The following is a 19,965-nucleotide window of genomic DNA, read 5'->3' on the forward strand; positions in this document are numbered from 1 at the left end:
ATGGATGTAAACCTATGTAAAAATTTATAAGCTGTGCACCTAAGTGTACTTAATATACTTTATTATATGCATATCTCAATTTAAAATAAGATAAAGAACTTGAAACTGAAAATCCTCCCTCCAGATAAATACTTTGCAAAGATACCATCTTTTCAATAGAGATATAGATACACACAAATCCATTCAAATCTAAATTTTAAAAACCGTAAGAACTCAGCACAAGCTGTTCTCTCTGCCAAATAGTGGTGAAGGTGTTGTCACATTTCATCTCATTCAAAACAGATGGAGATGACAAACAGAAGTATTTTAGGAGAAAGAGTGACAATGAAATCTTGGCAGTGGAATTCTCATCTTTTGTTCATTAAGCAGAATCACACTTTGGTAAACTGGACTATTGTTTGGCAAAAATTCACTCCCTCTCCTGGACCTCCAAGGGAGCATATTCTTCCACTCTGCTGAGGTCGGGCCTGGCCATGTGACTTGTGTGGCCAACTGGCTGTGAAGATGTGTGACATAACAGAGCCTTGACATGAGTCTATGCATTTGGATTTGTGCTACTGACTTTTGTCAACAGCGGATGAGAGATACATGGACCAGATGTGGACCTAACCTGCAGCTTCTCACCTGAATCAGCACAGTTCAGCAGAATCCTAGACAATCTCCACAGGGGTGCATGAGAAATTAATGTTTGTTGTTTATAAGCCAGTGAAATTCTGGGCATTGTGATACTGCATTTTCCCTTTTGAGAATTAAGAGCATATTCACCCAATGCTTAGAAGTGCTGTGAGCAAACAGCCTACAGCTGCTGCTCCTCTTTGGAATGATCTCAAATTAAGAAAGGTCCATCGCTCAAGGTCATGCCCTCTTCCTGGGGCAGCCAGCATCCAATGATGCAGGAGTGTAAAGGGTGAGGCCTTCATTCACACTGTATCAGAGCCTACCTTCTCCCTCTGTTCAATCCTGCCTCCTTTCCTTCTCTTCCACAGGTGTTGATCCCAAGAGTACTCTCTAATAAACTTCCAGCATGCAAATCTCATCTCAGAATCTGTTTCCCAGGAACCCAATCTGTAACATGTAACATTATTTTGGCAATGGCTAACTGATACCCATATATATTCAATACTATTGATTTGCTCAGTTAAGAGTTTTACAAAAATTGTACACGTATTAACTCCAGCACAAATTATAGCATTCAGACCATCAAATCTATTTTAAAGTTAATGAGCATATGTTTTTTTCCAAGTATAAATATAAACTCTCATGAGTAAACCTCAAACCACGATCAAGGCAAAAATTTTTATATATGAGAAGTATGCCATCCAGTCAATTTTTGCTTCAGTGCACAGTACTCAAAGCAAAATCCCTCTCTCATAATCAGATTTGTTAAGACTTGGTTGTCATTCACTCAAACCAATCTATAAGACACCCAAGAGCTATGTTCTTATGTGTACTCATACCTTTTGATTATTAACACGAGAAAGCTCCAGGGGCAGCAGGCCATAGTAGCCCCACGGCCCTAATGTCACTTCCAAACCTACCCTGAGCATAACTGTGGGTTCTTCCCCCCATCTCTGATTCCAGACACAAACCAGGCAAATATGGAATACAATTATGTGGAGACACTGGAGAACAAGCAATGCAGGCAAGAAGGAGAGGTTAAGATAGTTCAGGAAGAGGAAGTATGAGAGATGAGCTTCCACACTGACCTGAGCTTTACCTTTGAGGTATTTTCTAAACTGCTACAAGAGAGAACAGACCAAACAGAAAGTTAGCTGTGACTAGGCTGAGGTGAAAGTGGGCAAGACCTAGGGAGCAAAATCCTCAGGAGGATTACATTCCAGGCCCTAAAGGAAATCACGATATGTTAAAATAATTGGTATCGTACATGTTCTCTGATCACAACCCCCAAAGCAATTAAGAAAGATTTATTTATTTAGATAGAACCACATTTCCTTGGAAATTAACTCTCAATCAAATGCAAATTTATAAAGTAAATTAGGAAATACTTAGAACCAAGTGATAAAGAAAATACTACATATAAAAATATGAGATACAGAAGGACATTTATAATCTTAATTACTAATAACAGAAAGGTAGATAAATGAATTGGTCTTGTAAAGCTGGTATAGTTAATATCAGGGTAAAGCCAAAGAAAAGTAGAAGGAAGAAAATAATAAAGAGCAAAAATAAATTAAATAGAAAACAGACATACAATAAAGAAGATCAACTAAACTAAAATTTCATTCTTTTAGACAATAAAAGAGAAATTTCTGGCAAAACTATCAAGGAAAAAAATGGGAAATGACACATAAACAATAACAGGAATAAAAAGCTATTTATAACTACAGGCATCAAAATAATTTCTAATTAAAAAATACTATCAGGGAATTCCCTGGTGGTCCAGTGGTCAGGACTCTGCACTTTCACTGCTGGAGCCTAGGTTCGATTCCTGGTCAGGGAACTAAGATCTCACAAGCTGCACCATGTGGCAAAAAAAAAAAAAAAAAATTGGAAAACCTAAGGAAAAATGGAAGATCTCCTGATATAACTGACCAAAATGGACTTTAATAGAATAAAAACTTACTCTAATTATTAATCAAATTATAACCACAACCCAAATGGAGGGACATGGTACAAAATAAATGGCCTGTGCTCTTCAAAATGCCATGGTCACAAAGGAGAGAAAGAATGAAAAACCGTTCAGGATTGAAGGAAATTAAAGAGATATGACAAGTAAATGCAGTAAGTGATTCTCAAGTAGATCCTGGATGAGAAAAAAAAATTTTTTTCTCTTATTATAAAGGACATTACTGAGACAACTACAAATCTGACTAAAGCCAGATTTATAGTACTATAAATTGTTAGTACTATTAACTCTTTATAGTACTATTGTTATAGTACTATAACAATGTTCATTTCCTGAATCTGCAAATTGTATTGTGGTTAAGTGAGAAAATAGCCTTGTTCTTTTAGGAAATACCTCCTCAAATAATACTTAGCAATAAAGGGATATCCATTCTGTAACTTACTCTCAAACTGTTCAGAAATAATAATAATATGTATACAGAGAAAGAATGATAAAGGAAACGTGGTAGATGTAAACATTTGGGGAATCTGGGTGAAGGGAATACAGGAAGTCAGTACTATTTTTGTATTATCTCAAAATACAAAAATAACAAGTTTTAAGAACTTATAACAAGCCTTCATTAACTCACACTTGTAAAATCCAAATCTCTTCACCCTAGACAAAGAAGTTAAAACAATTTTCATTATATTTCTCCATAGTTCAATTCTACAGTGACTTTCTAATGTTTCTTATATTAGTTGTCAAATGCATGGGAGAAAAGTAAAGTAAAAGGCGACATACACCCAAAACAAAAAATAAAACAAAAACAAATTTAAGTTTAAATTTAAAAGAAAGAGATGGATAAACAGACCTTAACACAAGCAAACAATTCCCCCTAAGACAGTCTGCAGTGTCTCTAAGCCCATTTAGTATCATTTTAAAATTCTTATCTGCAATACACCATCAGACAAAAAGGAAATGTGCCTAATGTAGAATATTATTGCCTTAATGATGTATTTAGAAGGAAAGAAAATTTCATGTTTCATATTTTTTTTACTGCAGTGGTAGTCCATTAGTTCAAATTATAATTTTATAGTCTTGGAAACATGGATAGTACTCATAAGTTTTAGCAAACTGAGTTTTAAAAATTATATGAATTCTCATTTAATCAATTTTATATTCATTTTGAAGACTAGATTTCTTAATGTAAGTTGATGCCAAAAATGTTAATCAAAAGATTCATATATTCTGCTGAGTACAATTTCTATAAATGATGTAATGACTATGATTTCCAAACTGTTTTCAATTCCTCAAAGCCCTAAATGAAGTGTGTGATTTGAATAGGAATCACAAATAAAGAGAGTGAAGTGCATGGTCAACAGCTGGCATTTTTTACAAAGAGTATCCAAAGAATAAAACTATTGTTGATTAAATCAACTTTCTCTTATCAGAAAAATAAGTTAATTGTATTTTCTAAGTTATTCTTGATGGGAAAATTTTTATTGTAAAAAGTATAGCTTGTTTTAAGTGGAAGATTTTAAACTGTATAGTGATTTCCTTGTAACAATTATATGTATAGTTATTTATAGTATGTATAGTTAATTATAGCCTAATGACCATATTTGAACTTGATAACCTACTATAATGATAATAAATATGGCATGAAAAAACCACTTTCAGACAATCAATAATGCTATAAAATCAGAAGAAAGTAGATGAGACTCAACGAAGATGGGGGGGGCTGGGGAATGCATTATTGTTATCATCAGCTCAACAATAACAACTAATATTTATTGAGCTCTTACATTGTGCCAGATACAGTTCCAAATGATCTACAAGTATTATCTTGTTTAACCCTCAAGTTGATATCAAAAGGTAAGTCAGAGACAGACTTTTCCAGAGGATGGAGGAGGACACTGAGGCACCACCTACTTTCTCTCCTAGTGAGGACAGGGCCTCACGTGCCAGAAGAGCCCAGTGTTTGTAAACATTCCCTTAAATGAAGGTGTATAAACTGCTGAAGGTATATAAACTGCTGTATAGTTTCTTCTAGAATATTGATGGAAACTCAAAAAGACTTGTGACATAGCAATAAATCAGTTGTCTTCCACCCAACCTGGACAGCCAATGGCACAGGGAGCTCTACGCAGCTCCAGAGAATGCAGGGGCCCAGGCCCAAGGCATGCTCTAGGGAGCCAATGCAGTTCCATCAAGTTCTATATGCTTGGATACATATATCAGCAACTTACAGGGGTATATATACGCCTGCATACCCTCTTCTTGTCAATCCATAACCTCAGGGCAGAGAGATTGTATTTCCACTGCAGATGAGGAAACTCAGACACAGGGAGGTTAAGTAACTTGCATAAAGCTATATGGATCAAAAGCTATGGATCTAAGGGGAATAACAGAATCATAAAAGTAAATCCATTGGTACACCCAGGTCCATAGCAGCATTATTCACAATAGCCAAAAGGCAGAAGCAACCCAAGTTTCTATTGACAGACGAATGGATAAACAAAATGTAATATACACACACACAATGGATTGTTATTCAGCCTTAAAAAGGAAGGAAATGCCTACATATGCTACAACATGGATGGCCTTTGAAGATGTTATGCTAAGTGAAATAAGCAAGCCACAAAGGCACAAACATTTTATGGTTCCACTTATATGAGGTACCTAGAGCAGTCAAATTCAGAGAGATGTAAAGTAGAATGGTGACTGCCAAGGCCTGGGGACTGTTTTAAGGATCTGGGTTTTTGCCCTAAGTGCAACTGAAAGCCACTAAGAGGATATAAGATAGGGGACAGCAAAATCAGAATTGCATTTTTAAAACACCAGATATAATACAGAATTAGAGATGTTCCAGCATGCAGTTTCCTCCCTACTAAATCAACATAGCCTGACCTTTCTTAGAACCAGAATTTAGCATCAGGAAACCTAAGTTTCTAGTCTTATATAAGTTACTTAACCATTATCTCTAATATAGTCTATCCCAAAAGATTTCTAAGGCCCCCCAAAACTCAAAAACCTTTTATCTAGAATCCTATCCTCTCCAACCTGCTTTAGTCCTCAGAGTCCAGACAAAAGAGTAATCCAGTATGTCTGCAATTACCTATTCTCCGAGACAGAGGCTTTGTTCCAGCAATAGCTCCCTAACAGTGCACATGGCACTTGGCCCTTCCAGCCATGAACAGGAAGTAACAGGCTAGAAAGTCCAAGAACTACTACTTAAGTAACTATTTCATTGTTTACTCTTTTCTAAGTAATTTTGTATCCACAATGCAGGTGGACAGGGGAGTGTATGTAAGGATTACTGCACACTAATGTTTTTTTCTCTGTGAATTGCACTAAGTATGCTTCCCATTTTACTGAAACGAAGGTGAAATCTATGAAGCCTCCGGGGCTTCAATGTTTTAACAATTATAAATCTCATTATATGTCTTAGACTAGCAGTGTTTGAAATTCACAGCCCAGCTACCTGAAAATGAGGAAGTTATATCCAACAATCCTGCAGGCAGCTTACTTACCTGCTCCCAAAATATTACTGGTGATTTGATAAGTGGCATATATTGTTTTCGATAAACAGATGTGTCAGATAGGAATGCTGAAAGCCGACTGCAGTCCTCACAGGACAAGCCACAGAGAAAATCACCTGAACAAGCTACCCACGTCCCAGCAGTTCCACCACCCTGCCCTCTCCACGGTCTCCAGATCCATGGTCTGGTCACCTAATAGAGAAAGGTACTAACCTGACCTGTGCAGGCCTGTGAACACTGAAAGAAAAATAAGAGCCCAATTCTTCAAATTCAACTAAACAATGAATCCATTTTCATTTAATGGCACAAAACAACTTAGTAGCCTTACATATGTTCTTCTTGGAAAACAATCTGCAAAACTCATCAACATATTACTAATTTTTAACGACTCCCATTCACTTCTACAGAAATGCCTCAAGATGTTATATTTTAACATCAAAGTAGAAGGCATGATACCACCAGGCAAATAGGATTAAAGGTGCAGGTCATGGCATCTGCAATAATAAGAGACAATGACTTCTTCCTGCATTTGACTTCTAAAAGATATCAATTTTATGCAACTGAAAATAATATAATCTCAACACAAGAACAAACAGAAAGTCCAAGAGAAGTTGAACCTAGAATAGTTAGAGCAGGAAACCAAGACCCATAAATGGTGACTCCCCTGGTGGCACAGTGGATAAGATTCCACACTCCCAATGCAGGGGGCCTGGGTTCAATCCCTGGTCAGTGAACTAGATACCACATGCATGCTGCAACTAAGAGTTCAAATACCACAACTGAGGAGCCAGCCTGCCACAACGAAGAGCTGGTGCAACCAAATAAATAATATTTAAAAAAAGAAAGACACATAAATGTTGCAGACAAAAGAACAAATCTTGGGGACTTCCCCGGCAGTTCAGTGGTTAAAAATACACCCTTCCGGGGCTTCCCTGGTGGCGCAGTGGTTGAGAGTCCTCCTGCCGATGCAGGGGATGCAGGTTCGTGCCCCGGTCCGGGAAGATCCCACATGCCGCGGAGCGGCTGGGCCTGTGAGCCATGGCCACTGAGCCTGCGTGTCCAGAGCCTGTGCTCCGCAACGAGAGAGGCCACAACAGTGAGAGGCCCGTGTACCACAAGAAAAAAAAAAAAAAAATACACCCTTCCACTGCAGGGGGTGTGAGTTTGATCCCTGGTCCGGGAACTAAGATCCTGCATGCCACACAGTGTGGCCAAAATAAAATAAAATAAAATGAATTTTTAAAAAAGAATAAGGGGATTAGGAACCAAGACAGCGGAGAAGAAGGACCTGCTCTCACTCCCTCTTTCGAGAACACGAGAATCACAACTAGCTGCGGGATAATCATTGACAGGAAGACACTGGAACTCACGAAAAAAGATACTCCACATCCAAAGACAAAGGAGAAGCCACAATAAGATGGTAGGAGGGGCGCAATCACAGTAAAATCAAATCCCATAACTGCTGGGTGGGTGACTGACAGCCTGGAGAACACTTATACCACAGAAGTCCACCCACTAGAGTGAAGGTTCTGAGCCCCACGTCAGGCTTCCCAACCTGGGGGTCCAGCAACAGGAGGAGGAATTCCTAGAGAATCAGACTTTGAAGGCTAGTGGGATTTGATTGCAGGACTTTGACGGGACAGGGGGAAACAGAGACTCCACTCTTGGAGGGTGCACACAAAGTAGTGTGCATATCGGGATCCAGGGGAAGGAGCAATGACCCCATGGGAGACTGAACCAGACCTACCTGCTAGTGTTGGAGGGTCTCTTGCAGTGGCGGGAGATGGCTGTGGCTCACCGTGGGGACAAGGACACTGGCAGCAGAAGTTCTGGGAAGTACTCCTTGGCATGAGCCCTCCCAGAGTCCACCATTAGCCCCACAAAAGAGCCCAGTAGGCTCTACTGCTGGGTTGCCTGAGGCCAAACAAGCAACAGGGAGGGAACCCAGCCCCACCCATCAGCAATCAAGTGGATTAAAGTTTTACTGAGCTCTGCCCACCAGAACAACATCCAGCTCTACCCACCACCAGTCGCACCCATCAGGAAACTTGCAAAAGCCTCTTAGATAGCCTCATCCACCAGAGGGCAGACAGCAGAAGAAAGAAGAACTATAGTCCTGCAGCCTGTGGAACAAAAACCACATTCACAGAAAGACAGACAAGATGAAAAGGCAGAGAGCTTTGTACCAGATGAAGGAACAAGATAAAACCCCAGAAGAACAACTAAATGAAGTGGAGATAGGCAACCTTCCAGAAAAAGAATTCAGAATAATGATAGTGAAGATGATCCATGATCTCGGAAAAAGAATGGAGGCAGGGCTTCCCTGGTGGCGCAGTGGTTGAGAATCCGCCTGCCGATGCAGGGGACACGGGTTCGTGCCCTGGTCCGGGAAGATCCCACATGCCGCGGAGCAACTAAGCCTGTGAGCCATGGCCGCTAGGCCTGCGCGTCCGGAGCCTGTGCTCCGCAACGGGAGAGGCCACAGCAGTGAGAGGCCCGCATACCGCAAAAAAAAAAAAAAAAAAAAAGAATGGAGGCAAAGATCGAGAAGAGGCAAGAAATGTTTACCAAACACCTAGAAGAATTAAAGAACAAACAAACAGAGATGAACAATACAATAACTGAAATGAAAACTACACTACAAAGAATCAATAGCAGAATAACTGAGGCAGAAGACGGATAAGTGACCTGGAAGACTGAAAGGTGGAATTCACTGCTGCAGAATAGAATAAAGAAGAAAATATGAAAAGAAATGAAGACTGCCTAAGAAATCTCTGGGACAACATTAAATGCAACAACATTTGCATTATAAGGGACCAAGGGGGACGAGAGAGAGAGAGAGAGAGAGAGAGAGAGAGAGAGAGAGAGAGAAACGACCTGAGAAAATATTTGAAGAGATTATACTCAAAAACTTCCCTAACATGGGAAAGGAAATAGCCACCCAAGTCCAGGAAGCGCAGAGTCCCATACAGGATCAACCCAAGGAGAAACACGCCGAGACACATAGTAATCAAACTGGCAAAAAGTAAAGACAAAAAAAAAAAAAAAGACAAAGAAAAATTACTGAAAGCAGCAAGAGAAAAATGACAACATACAAGGGAACTCCCATAAGGTTAACAGCTGATTTCTCATCAGAAACTCTACAAACCAGAAGGGAGTGGCATGATATACTTAAAGTGATGAAAGGGAAGAACCTACAACCAAGATTACTCTACTCGGCAAGGATCTCATTCAGCTTCGATGGAGAAATCAAAAGCTCTACAGACAAGCAAAAGCTAAGAGAATTCAGCACCACCAAACCAGCTCTACAACAAATGCTAAAGGAACTTCTCTAACTGGGAAACACAAGAAAAGAAAAGGACCTATAAAAACAAACCCAAAACAATTAAGAAAATGGTCATAGGAACATACATATCGAGAATTACCTTAAAGGTGAATGGATTAAATGCTCCAACCAAAAGACACAGGCTTGCTGAATGGATATAAAAACAAGACCCATCTATGTGCTGTCTACAAGAGACCCACTTCAGACTTAGGGACACACACAGACTGAAAGTGAGAGGATGCAAAAAGATATTCCATGCAAATGGAAATCAAAAGAAAGCGGGAGTAGCAATACTCATATCAGATAAAATAGACTTTAAAATAGAGAATGTTACAAGAGACAAGGAAGGACACTACATAATGATCAAGGGATCAATCCAAGAAGATGTAACATTTATAAATATACATGTACCCAACATAGGAGCACCTCAATACATAAGGCAACTGCTAACAGCTATAAAAGAAGAAATCGACAGTAACACAATAACAGTGGGGGACTTTAACACCTCACTTACACCAATGGACAGATCATCCAAAATGAAAATAAATAAGGAAACAGAAGCTTTAAATGACACAACAGACCAGATAGATTTCATTGATATTTATAGGACATTCCATCCAAAAACAGCAGATTACACTTTCTTCTCAAGTGCACATGGAACATCCTCCAGGATAGATCACATTTTGGGTCACAAATCAAGCCACAGTAAATTTAAGAAAATTGAAATCATATCAAGCATCTTTTGTGACCACAACACTATCAGATTAGAAATGAATTACAGGGGAAAAAAAGTACAAAACACAAACACATGGAGGTTAAACAATACGTTACTAAATAACCAAGAGATCACTAAAGAAATCAAAGAGGAAATCAAAAAATACCTAGAGACAAATGACAGTGAAAACACGACGATCCAAAACCTATGGGATGCAGTGAAAGCAGTTCTAAGAGGGAAGTTTATAGCTATACAAGCCTACCTCAAGAAACAAGAAAAATCTCAAATAAACAATCTAACCTTACACCTAAAGGAACTACAGAAAGAAGAACAAACAAAACCCAAAGTTAGCAGAAGGAAAGAAATCATAAAGATCAGAGCAGAAATAAATGAATTAGAAACAAAGAAAACAATAGCAAAGATCAATAGAACTAAGAACTAGTTCTTTGAGAATAACAAAATGGATAAACCATTAGCTAGACTCATCAAGAAAAAGAGGGAGAGGACTCAAATCAATAACATTAGAAATGAAAAAGGAGAAGTTACAACAGACACTGCAGAAATACAAAGCATCTTAAGAGATTACTACAAACAACTCTATGCCAATAAAATGGACAACCTGGAAAAAATGGACAAATTCCTAGAAAGGTATAAACTTCCAAGACTGAACCAGGAAGAAACAGAAAATATGATCAGACCAATCACAAGTAATGAAATTGAAACTGTGATTAAAAATCTTCCAACAAACAAAAGTCCAGGACCAGATGGCTTCACAGGTGAATTCTATCAAACATTTAGAGAAGAGCTAACACCCATCCTTCTCAAACTCTTCCAAACAATTGCAAAGGAAGGAACATTCCCAAACTCATTCTATGAGGCCACCATCACCCTGATACCAAAACCACACAAAGATACTACAAAAAAAAAAAATTACAGACCAATATCACTGATGAATATAGATGCAAAAATCCTCAACAAACTATCAGCAAACAGAATCCAACAACACATTAAAAGGATCATACACCATGATCAAGTGGGATTTATCCGAGGGATGCAAGGATTCTTCAATATACACAAATCAATCAATGTGATAAACCATATTAACAAACTGGAGAAAACCATATGATCATCTCAATAGATGCAGAAAAAGCTTTTGACAAAATTTAACACCCATTTATGATAAAAACTCTCCAGAAAGTGGGCACAGAGGGAACCTACCCCAACATAATAAAGGCCATATACGACAAACCCAAGCAAGCAAGCATCAAACAGCAAGCACCAAACAGCAAGCATCATTCTCAGTGGTGAAAAACTGAAACCATTTCCTCTAAGATCAGGAACAAGACAGGGATATCCACTCTCACCACTATCATTCAACATAGTTTTGGAAGTCTTAGCCACAGCAATCAGAGAAGAAAAAGAAATAAAAGGAATACAAATTGGAAAAGAAGAAGTAAAACTGTCACTGTTTGCAGATGACATGATACTATGCATAGAGAATCCTAAAGATACCACCAGAAAACTACTAGAGCTAATCAATGAATTTGGTAAGTTGCAGGATACAAAATTAATGGATAGAAATTTCTTGCATTTCTATACACTAATGATGAAAAATCTGAAAGAGAAATTAAGGAAACACTCCCATTTACCATTGCAACAAAAAGAATAAAATACCTAGGAATAAACCTACCTAGGGAGACAAAAGACCTGTAATGCAGAAAACTATAAGACACTGATGAAGAAATTAAAGATGATACCAACATATGGAGAGATATACCACGTTCTTGGATTGGAAAAATCAATATTGTGAAAATGACTATACTACCCAAAGCAATCTACAGATTCAATGCAATCCCTATCAAATTACCAGTGGCATTTTTTATGGAACTAGAACAAAAAATCTTAAAATTTGTATGGAGACACAAAAGACCCCGAATAGCCAAAGCAGTCTTGAGGGAAAAAAACAGAGCTAGAGGAATCAGACTCCCTGACTTCAGACTATACTACAAAGCTACTGTAATTAAGACAATATGGTAGTGGCACAAAAGCAGAAACATAGATCAATGGAATAAGATAGAAAGCCCAGAGATAAACCCACGCACCTATAGTCAACTAATCTATGACAAAGGAGGCAAGGATATACAATGGGGAAAAGACAGTCTCTTCAATAAGTGGTGTTGGGAAAACTAGACAGCTACATGTAAAAGAATGAAATTAGAACACTCCCTAACACCATACACAAAAATAAACTCAAAATGGATTAGAGACCTAAATGTAAGACCAGACACTATAAAACTCTTAGAGGAAAACATAGGAAGAACACTCCGACATAAATCACAGCAAGATCTTTTTTGATCCACCTCCTAGAGTAATGGAAATAAGAACAAAAATAAACAAATGGGACCTAAGGAAACTTAAAAGCTTCTGCACAGCAAAGGAAACCATAAACAAGATGAAAAGACAACCCTCAAAACAGGAGAAAATATTTGCAAACGAATCAACGGACAAAGGTTAATCTCCAAAATATATAAACAGCGCATGTAGCTCAATATTAAAAAACAAACAACCCAATCCAAAAATGGGCTGCAGACCTAAATAGACATTTCTCCAAAGAAGACATACAGATGGCCAAGAAGTACATGAAAAGCTGCTCAACATCACTAATTATTAGAGAAATGCAAATCAAAACTACCATGAGGTATCACCTCACACCAGTTATAATGGGCATCATCAGAAAATCTACAAACAAAAAATGCTGGAGAGGGTGTGGAGGAAAGGGAACCCTCTTGCACTGTTGGTGGGAATGTAAATTGATACAGCCACTATGGAGAACAGTATGGAGGTTCCTTAAAAAACTAAAAATAGGGCTTCCCTGGTGGCGCAGTGGTTGAGAGTCCGCCTGCCGATGCAGGGGACACGGGTTCGTGCCCCGGTCCGGGAAGATCCCACATGCCGCTGAGCGGCTGGGCCCATGAGCCATGGCCGCTGAGCCTGGGCGTCCGGAGCCTGTGCTCCACAATGGGAGAGGCCACAACAGTCAGAGGCCCGCATACCGCAAAAAAAAAAAAAAAAAAAAAAAGACACATGTACCCTAATGTTCAATGCAGCACTATTTACAATAGCCAGGTCATGGAAGCAACCTAAATTCCCATCGACAGACAAATGGATAAAGAAGATGCGGTATATATATACAATGGAATATTACTCAGCCATAAAAAGGAACGAAACTGGGTCATTTGTAGAGACATGGATGGATCTAGAGACTGTCATACAGAGTGAAGTACATTAGAAAGAGAAAAACAAATATTGTATATTAACACATATATATGGAATCTAGAAAAATGGTGCAGATGAACTGGTTTGCAAGGCAGAAATAGAGACACAGATGTAGAGAACAAACGTGTGGACACCAAGGGGGGAAAGCGGCGGAGGGGTGGCGGTGGCATGAATTGGGCGATTGGGATTGACATGTATACACTGATGTGTATAAAATGGATGACTAATAAGAACCTGCTGTATAGAAAAATAAATAGGGCTTCCCTGGTGGCGCAGTGGTTGAGCATCCGCCTGCCAATGCAGGGGACGCAGGTTCGTGCCCCGGTCTGGGAGGATCCCACATTCCGCGGAGCGGCAGGGCCCGTGAATCATGGCCGCTGAGCCTGCGCATCTGGAGCCTGTGCTCCGCAATGGGAGAGGCCACAACAGTGAGAGGCCCGCGTACAATCAATCAATCAATCAATCAATAAAATTAAATTTAAAACAAGAATAAGGGACTTCCCTGGTGGTCCAGTGGATAAGACTCCGTGCTCCCAATGCAGGGGGCCCGGGTTCAATCCCTGGTTAGGGAACTAGATCCCACAAGCATGCCACAACTGAGAGTTCTCATACCACATGCTGCAACTAAGAAGCCTGCATGCCACAACTAAAGATCCCTCATGCCTCAACTAAGACCCGGCACAACCAAAGTAAATAAATAAATAAATATTTAAAAAACAAAAATAAATTTAAAAAACAAATCTTCAGTGCTGTCTGATCCAAGACAGACAACAATGATATTTAAACCCAAGCCATCTTAACAAGAATAAAACAGAAGAGGTAATCTAGTCGAGAGAACTCCTCAGCAGGAGTTAAGATCCAAATCCTGTCTCTGAAACCAGCTGTACAAACAAGACAAAACAAAATTTCGTAAACCTCTGAGTATATTTTTGCTTAAAGAAATTTATAACGTAGTAAATAATTTAAGATAATGATGTAATTAAAAAGTGACGACAAATTGCTAAGTATTAAAGGAAATAAAGCAGAAGAGACGGAAGCACTGGAGGGTGTGAAAGTACTAGAAAGAGAATAGGCAAGTATTACAAACAACACACACAAAATGATATTTAAATCAATTAAGGTATAAAGGTTGTATGCCCTTTAAAATGTTTCTTTTATAATGGCCTTCACTGACAAAAACAAACACTGATTCTTGAAGACTGCCATCTTCCAAAAGAAATTCATCCGCTGTCCCAGCAGTCACCAGCAGTGGGAAGCAGAGAGTCGCTGCAGCTGTGAACCAAGAGCCAACACACCTGCTCTTCACCTGTCAGACCCATCTTCAGGCAAATCCCAGCCCCAGTTGTCACAAGAGCTCTATCCCATCTCAGGAACAGGCTTTGCACTCTAGCTTCTCAGTGTAGAGGGAATTTGCTGGACTACAACAGAGATAGCACCCCCCTTTATGATCTGGGAAGCATTATCTCTTAAGAACAGTGTTAAGTCACAAGACACTGGCTACATAAGTAACAGTATATACAAGGCAAGATCATGCAACATTAGAAAAAAACTGCAGATTCTTATATGAAAGAGTGTTTACATTATACTGTTAGGAAAAATATGGGGTAGAGGGGAGACAAAATATATAACTATTTTAAATAACTTCAACTATATGTTAAAAACAATGTGACATGGAACTTGTCTTACCACCTATCGGAATTTATTATACTGTGGTGCTTTCACAGGGACAAACAGATCAATGAAACAGAAGAGAATAGATTAATAATCCTAAGCATATCTAGGACCATGAAATAAGATAGAAGGGGCATTACAAAATCCTGAGGAAACCACAAATTCAATAAAAAGGTGCTGGAATAATTAATTTTCCATATGGAGGAAAACAAAATTAGACCCCTACCTCACTCCATTCTTAAAAATAAAGTCCAGATATATTTAGTCTTAAATATGAATAAAACTTTAAAACTATTAGAGAAAAATAGAATAATAATGTAAGTGAAGAATGGACAAAGGATACATGAATCTAAAATACAAAGAAGAAATAAAATCTGAAGAGCCAATATGAAAATATGCTTAGCCTCATTAAGTAATCAGGGAAATACAAATTAAAATGAAGCAGCATCAGGTTAGTAAAAAATTTTAGTCTGAACATACCAAGTGTCCAAGTGTTGAAGACAATATAAGGAAATAGATACAGAAAGAAAAAGAGTCATTAACTGCTTTTGGGATTATAAATTTCTAGTATGGTGTATAATAGAATAATTTGGCAGCACGTGGTCAAACTGAAAATGAGCACCGCCCTACGAATCGCTATGAATAATTATTTCAATTCTAGTTACAGCCTAGAAAGCTCGCACACATGCTCAGAAAAGACATGTGTTAGAATTTCCGATGCAACATTATGGGTAATAGCAAAGGAAAATGTTTTTAAAGCACTCCAGATGTTCATTGGTAAGAGAATACATAAATAATGTGGTGTAGTATTCTATGAAAGAATACTACACATACTACCAAGGAGTTAAAAATGAGTGAAAGAGGTACATATTTATTAACATGGCTACATCTCACTAATAGGCAAATAGCAAAATGTTGCAAAGTCGATTTAAACACATGTAAAACAATGTTCATGTTGTTTTTGGAAATATCAATACATAGTAAAACTAGAAAAACACAGACTAGATACACAGCAGATTTGATATAGTGGCTGCCTCTTGTCAGGAGGCAGGGATGATCAGGGCCGGGGGTACAGATGGAGGATGGGGGATAGGATTAGGGAGAGAATATTAGAGATTTCACCACTAACATAGTGGCTGAAAATCTGTTTAATCCAAAGAACTAAAATGTTAACATCTGCTTTAGGTGGCATTGCATAGTATTTTATTATATTATCTTCTGTACTACTCTGTAATCTGCTAGTATATTGTTTGCAATGCACAAAAAGTGGCTGAAAGGAAACATAAAATGGTAAGAATATTCTACCCTGGGTAATGAGGACAAAACTTTTTTTTTTTCCGGCTGCTGCTGTACTTTACTTTTTAAATTTTTTCATAATAAGAATACACTAATTTTAGAATTGGGAAAAAAAATTTTTAAACAAGCAGTGATTAGATTCCATGTAGTTCTGGTTCACATAAATATCTGTTGACAGGATTTAAGGTTGTTACAAAGTGACACGTGTAGTCTTGCATCTTCAAAGAAGCACTCTAAAAGTGCTAAACAACCAAAATACAAACCTATTTTGAAACCCCTAAACTTTCATAAAATATTAATGTACCAATGGAAAGAACAAAACTTGTTTCTATAAACAACATTATAGTCTTCGAGAAAGGATAGAGAAAAGGGTTCCTTAAAGGCTATAGACTATTAATGCTTTCATCATCATCTACAATTGTACAAAAATACAAGAAAGAATTATAAGAAACAAATTTGTTGTGCATTCTAGTACAAGTTTTTACATTATCATGATAAATACTTTGTGGAAAACATTTCAAATTGCAATGTAATGAGAAAGTAATAAAACCTATCATTGTATTCCATTCCATCAGAAAACAAAATGCTAACTTTTATTACGTGTAATGAATATCCAACAACTTAACCTTGCCATACCTCAGTTTCCTCATTTGTAAAATGAGCATCTTACGAAGCCTATCTCAGAGGGAGTGGCAATCAATACAGTTAAGGAACTTCAATAGGCAAAAACATGCAGGTCTGCTTGGCTGGAGGGTGCAGAGAAGGAAGCAAGTGCCAAGCCCGATGCCCAGCCACAGAAGGCATCAGTGGTATAATTAAGCTGAATGTGGGAAGCCTCATTTGACCACCAAGGGAAGAAAGGAAATAGCCTTAAAAGATAGCAACCATAACATAATGAAATAATTTAAGAAAACAGAACCTCTTTCTAATGAACAGAAAAAAAAAAACCTTTAAATATTTAATACTGACTAATGGCATGACAACAGAATAACTCCTAGAGCAATGGTTTCAACAGATGGCTACTTTCACTTAAAAAAATTGTAAAGCACTATGTGTGAGCTACAACTATGTATGTAGTTTGGTGTAGATGGAATACACCAAAAAAGCACCAAAGTGAAAACAGATGAATCAGAATATTGAATTGTTTTCCCCAAAATATTTTTTTATCATTTTGTACCTACTCTGTGAATAGTCATTCTTACTTGTCCCAGCTCACAAATACAAGGGGTGACTTAGGAATGAGACACCGCAGTTAATCAACCAGCCAAGACGAATCAACCTAACAGTCAGCAGGGCTTAGAGCCAGGAAGTTCTCACGTCTACAACATTGCTATATTGGCTTTTAAATTAAACAAGTAGCAGAAGAAATAATAACCCTCAAATTTCAAAAAGCATCTTACCAGGGTGATGTCTCGAGAAGCTGCAGCTGCACTCATATGCAAACTAGGCTGCCTTACAGAACTGCTGCAATCAAGGGCTCGAGCAAATGTCCCGACAGCACTGGATAAACCACACAAACAAAGAGGAAAGATTAAGGCACTGTTGTTTTTTTATCTTTAAAAAAAAAAAACACATTTGGGTAGTAAATGAACAGTTGTAAAAGTCAAGCAAGTCCTTTGATGTTTAAGAATCAAATATCAGACAAAAAGTATTTTCTTTACGATTTAAGACTTGACAAGCCAATTCACTACACATATGTGTCATTACAATTAAATTAAGAAAAAGAGGGACTTCCCTGGTGGTCCAGTGGGTAAGACTCCATGCTCCCAAAGCAGGGGGCCTGGGTTCCATCCCTGGTTGGGGAACTAGATCCCGCATACATGCCACAACTAAGAAGTCTGCATGCCACAACTAAGACCACTGCAGCCAAAATAAATAAATAAATATATTTTTAAAAACAATTAAGAAGAAGAGGCGGGCTTCCCTGGTGGCCCAGTGGTTGAGAGTCGGCCTGCCGATGCAGGGGACACAGGTTCATGCCCCGGTCTGAGAAGATCCCACGTGCTGCGGAGCGGCTGGGCCCGTGAGCCATGGCCACTGAGCCTGTGCGTCTGGAGCCTGTGCTCCGCAACGAGAGAGGCCACAGTGGTGAGAGGCCCGTGTACCACACACACACAAAAAAAAGAAAGAAAAAGAGGCTTGTGTGGCATAAAGAAGGGAAAGATCTATAATGAAATGCCATGGAATAAACAAGCTGGTTTCCAAATGTGCTTCAAAACTGAGAAATAAATTTGATGCAGAATTTGACTATTATTGCAAAGCAAGTTATGACCACTTTTTTAGCCCAAACGGTGAAATCCCAATAACACTTTTTCCTTGAAATGAGATATCATCAACTGCAGCAACCTCATCCTTCAAGGACTCAATATATAACAGATTTAAAAAAAAAAAAAAAATTACCACAACACTGATTTTCATTTAATGATTTAGAAGGCCTTCTCATACACAGAGAACCCTAACTTCAAGAAATAAAGGGTGGGCTTCCCTGGTGGCACAGTGGTTAAGAATCCACCTGCCAATGCAGGGGACACGGGTTCCAGTCCTGGTCCGGGAAGATCCCACATACCGTGGAGCAACTAAGCCCGTGCGCAACTACCGAGTCTGCGCTCTAGAGTCCGTGAGCCACAGCTACTGAGCCCGCATGCCACAACTACTGAAGCCCGCATGCCTAGAGCCCGTGTTCCACAACAAGAGGAGTCACCACGATGAGAAGCCCGCACACCGCAACGAACAGTAGCCCCCGCTCCCCGCAACTAGAGAAAGTCCGTGTGCAGCAACGAAGACCCAACGCAGCCAAAAATAAGATAAAATAAATAAATAAATTTTTTTTTAAAAAAGAAATAAAGTGTGAAATGAAGGCTTCCCGCTTGTTGTCTGTGTTTTAAATATGTTAGCTGAGGAAGAGATTTTTTTAAGGTTTTAATTAAAATATAAAACACATGCAGAAAGCACACATTTTACAGCTATTCAGTTACCACAAAGTCAATGCATCCATGTCACCAGCATCCAGGTCAAGACACAGATCATGACAGCACCCAGAAGACTCTTCGGGTTCCTTACCAATCACTACTTCCTAGTGGAAGGGGACCAGCATCCCAGATTCTAACATCAAAGATTAGTTTTGCTCAATTGAAAACTTAAACAGAATCACATGCTATGCACACTTTTCATATCCAGTTTCTTTTGTTCAAAACTATGTCTGTGGATTCACCCATGCGGCCTGCTGTGAATGAGCTGCGTTCGTTCACTTCCTTGCTGTGAGGATTACTTTGAATGATGCCCCACCCCCACTCTACTGTTGATGGACATGTGTTTCCAAGCTGGGGCTACTATGGATAGTGCCATTACTGCCATCTGTATATGTATCTTCTTGGCACACAGGTGTATGCATTTCTGCTGCATATATATTTAGGAGTGAAACTTAAGGGATATGTGTGTTAGATGACAGCAAACAGTTTTCTAAAGCAGCTGTACCAACTTACACTACAACCAGCAGGATATGAGAGTGCTGGCTGTCCCACATCTTCACCAGTGCTTGGCACTGTCAGTCTTTTAAATTTTTTTTTAATGTATT

The 19,965-nt window shown here is 38.7% G+C and overlaps 1 protein-coding gene across 11 annotated transcripts in view; it reads right to left on the bottom strand.

The window, feature by feature from the left end:
* Positions 1 to 19,965, bottom strand: part of MTA3 (metastasis associated 1 family member 3) — a 213,421-nt gene that overhangs the window by 56,806 nt on the left and 136,650 nt on the right. For all 11 annotated transcript variants that reach the window (XR_010835568.1, XR_010835569.1, XR_010835570.1 and 8 more), the window contains exon 8: positions 17,792 to 17,891. Coding sequence is in view for 6 of the 11 variants with exons in the window: in XM_067007677.1 (XP_066863778.1) it covers positions 17,792 to 17,891 (100 nt within the window). In the remaining 5 variants the exon portion in view is untranslated. The remainder of the gene's footprint in view (positions 1 to 17,791; positions 17,892 to 19,965) is intronic.

This window comes from Kogia breviceps, chromosome 11, assembly GCF_026419965.1.
Source record: "Kogia breviceps isolate mKogBre1 chromosome 11, mKogBre1 haplotype 1, whole genome shotgun sequence".
Lineage (NCBI taxonomy): Eukaryota > Metazoa > Chordata > Mammalia > Artiodactyla > Physeteridae > Kogia > Kogia breviceps.